Raw genomic sequence first — 2,839 nt, 5'->3', positions numbered from 1 at the left:
TATAAAAGAAGGAAGGGAGCAGAATACCATTTGGTTTTATCAAAATATTTTATTGAATATAGGTTTTCTTTAATAATGAAAATTCAAAAAAATATAAGTATCTTTAAAAAAAAAAACTTTAAAGGATATTTACCGACTACTATACAAAGAGAGCCTCAGTTATTTATAGCAAGAATAAAATAATTAAAGCCCCGCCTTTTCTATAATATATGTAGGAATGCTTTAAAAATAAAAAAAGTCTGAACGAAAATGATGTTTAAGAATATATGTATTTCTAGAGGATTTCTCCAGTTTCCTGTAAGCCACACTGCACCTGAAATTTTATTGCTGTGGTCAATGGACTTTGTTACTAATGAGGGCCTGTTGGTGTACCGTGCCCTTCGAAAACAAATTACATGGCGTGAAATGTTTTCTGTCTAAACACGGACGTACTATTAGGGCCACTTTAAAAATAAAAGCAAGGTGAAGCAAGCAGTCTGTGATGAGCCCAACCCCCAGCCACACACACACACACACACACACACACACACACACTGGCACAGGAGTCTGGTCTTCCTAATGGTCTTCCTCCAAGGGTAGTCAAACTGCGGCCCTCCAGATGTCCATGGACTATAATTCCCATGAGCCCCTGCCAGCATTCACTGGCAGGGGCTCATGGGAATTGTAGTCCATGGACATCTGGAGGGCCACAGTTTGACTACCCTTCCTCTGTGGTAAGAAACACCATTTCAAATGGAGGTTGTTTTGTTTTTTGACTGGCAATTTCCTAAACCAGGAACTTAATACTAAAGTACAATGCAGTCTGTGGAGGGAAGGAAGGAAGGAAGGAAGGAAGGAAGGAAGGAAGGAAGGAAGGAAGAAAGAAAGAAAGAAAGAAAGAAAGAAAGAAAGAAAGAAAGAAAGAAAGAAAGAAAGAAAGAAAGAAAGAAAGAAAGAAAAAGTTTTATGCAGAACCAGAGCAGGTGAAAGGGGGTACTTTGGCTGCCTCTAATGTTATGTTTACTCGGAAGTAGGTCCCATTTGTTGCAAATGCGACCGACTTCCAAGATGCTTTCCTGAGGATCGCAGGAAAGCTCAGGACCCTCAGGAAGCTATTGGAGGAGATAATTGTTCCGACTCAGAGACGCGATCCGCAAAGCGGTTGCGCAAAGCTCAAAGGCTCGTTTTTTAACCCTCTAAACCGTGGAGAGGGAATTACCCCAGAGCAAGCAAGTGGCGGAGGAAGCAGGTGCGCTGACTTCGAAGTAAAGGCTTCACCTCGCGCCAGACGGAGCTCTTCGCCTTCCCCGGGTTGGTCCCGGTGCACGTGGGAATCCCCGCCACCGCCGCGCACTGGCGCATCGCCGTCCAAGGCCTCCCCCACTCCCCCCCCCCCCGCCACCCGGGTCGGTCCCGTGTTTGCATTCGGTTGCTCCTGGCAACCCGCTTTGGCGCAGGAGGCGGCGGCGCCAGAGGCCGTCGGGGCTACTGGAAATGGAACACGGTCTCAGGGAAGCGGAGCGGCAAGTAGGAGAGGAAGGGGATCCCCAGCTGGCAAAAGCGCCCTTGGACGTGGGAATCCAGCACCAGCGAGGCGTTGAAAGCCGGGCGGGCATCGGCGCCGGAAAGCGGGCAGCCGTCTGAGGAGCCGTCGCCTTTGGAGAGGTCTTTGTCGCCTCTGGCCGGCCGGCGGAGGGCTTTCCTGGCCAGGATGCTGTCTATGCTGAAGCTCTGCGGCTTGGCGGAGCTCCTCGGCCCGTCCGGGTCCGCCAGGCCGGGCGCTGGGCGAGCCGGAGCCAGGGCGGGGGTCGTGGCGCGCCCCGACGGGCCCTGGGAGGCGGGCGCCGGGCGCAGCAGCGGGCTCTGCAGAGGCGCGCTCGGCTGGACGCGCGGACGGAGCCCGCCGGGGCTCTCTCCGGCGGCGCTGCCGGCCTTGGCGCCGCTGGGCTCCGGGGCTTGGTCGCCGGGCGGGCTCTCCCGCGGCCTTTTGGGGCGCTCCTCGGCCTCCTCGCCTCCGACGGCGCCCTTGGGCTTCCTCTTCCGGCGCCGGTAGTTGCCGTTCTCGAACATGTCGGTGCAGCGCGGGTCGAGGGTCCAGTAGCTGCCCTTGCCCGGCCGGCCCTTCTCGCGGGGCACCTTGACGAAGCACTCGTTGAGCGAGAGGTTGTGGCGGATGGAGTTCTGCCAGCCCTGCTTGTTGTCGTGGTAGAAGGGGAAGCGCTCCAGGATGAACTGGTAGATGCCGTTGAGGGTCACCCTCTGCTCGGGCGCCGCCTTGATGGCCATGGCGATCAGCGCGATGTACGAGTAGGGCGGCTTCTGCGGCGGCTCCTGCCGGCTGAGGACGCCCGTCGGGGCGAAGCTGAGCGCCCCGGGCAGCCCTCCGCCGCGCTCGGCCCCGTAGAGGTAGACCACCGGGGGGGCGGCCAGGCCCGACGGCAGGGCGCTGCCGTAGAGGCGGCTCATGGTCCGCGGCCGCGCGGGGCTCCGCTCTGGAGGGGGGCGCCGTCGAGGGGGGACCGTGCCGGGGCTCCCCCGCATCCGCGCCGGCCGGGAGGGCGAGTGCGCCTTGCCTGTCCGTCGCCCGCTCGCCTTCTGCCGCCGCTTCATCGCGCTTTTCCAGGCGGAGAGAAGGGAGAAAGGCGGGCGGGCGGGGGGGGGGGGGGGCTGGGAGAGGGAGGAAATGTGAAATAATTGTTGTAAGTTTGCGATTCTGTGTTGACTTAGCGCTGGAAAATAAATTGTCTCCGATAAACAGTCGTTTGGGGGGCTGCGCAGCCCACCCACATTAATTAAAATTTCATTGCGCCGAGCGGGCCCTTCCACGTGGCTCGGCCGGTACCAGCCAATGGGTCTCCCC

At 57.6% G+C, this 2,839-nt stretch overlaps 1 protein-coding gene across 1 annotated transcript; it reads right to left on the bottom strand.

Moving 5' to 3' along the window:
- Nucleotides 1-1,391: 1,391 nt before the first annotated feature.
- Nucleotides 1,392-2,571, bottom strand: FOXL1 (forkhead box L1). The gene has a single exon (XM_077310191.1). It carries the CDS (start codon nt 2,518-2,520, stop codon nt 1,465-1,467), a length of 1,056 nt encoding a protein of 351 aa, XP_077166306.1. The 5' UTR covers nt 2,521-2,571; the 3' UTR covers nt 1,392-1,464.
- Between the last annotated feature and the right edge of the window lie 268 nt (nt 2,572-2,839).

Source organism: Paroedura picta, chromosome 14, assembly GCF_049243985.1.
Source record: "Paroedura picta isolate Pp20150507F chromosome 14, Ppicta_v3.0, whole genome shotgun sequence".
Classification (NCBI taxonomy): domain Eukaryota; kingdom Metazoa; phylum Chordata; class Lepidosauria; order Squamata; family Gekkonidae; genus Paroedura; species Paroedura picta.
The sequence above is the reverse complement of the archived record's forward strand: the minus strand, read 5'-3'. Positions and strand labels throughout refer to the sequence as shown.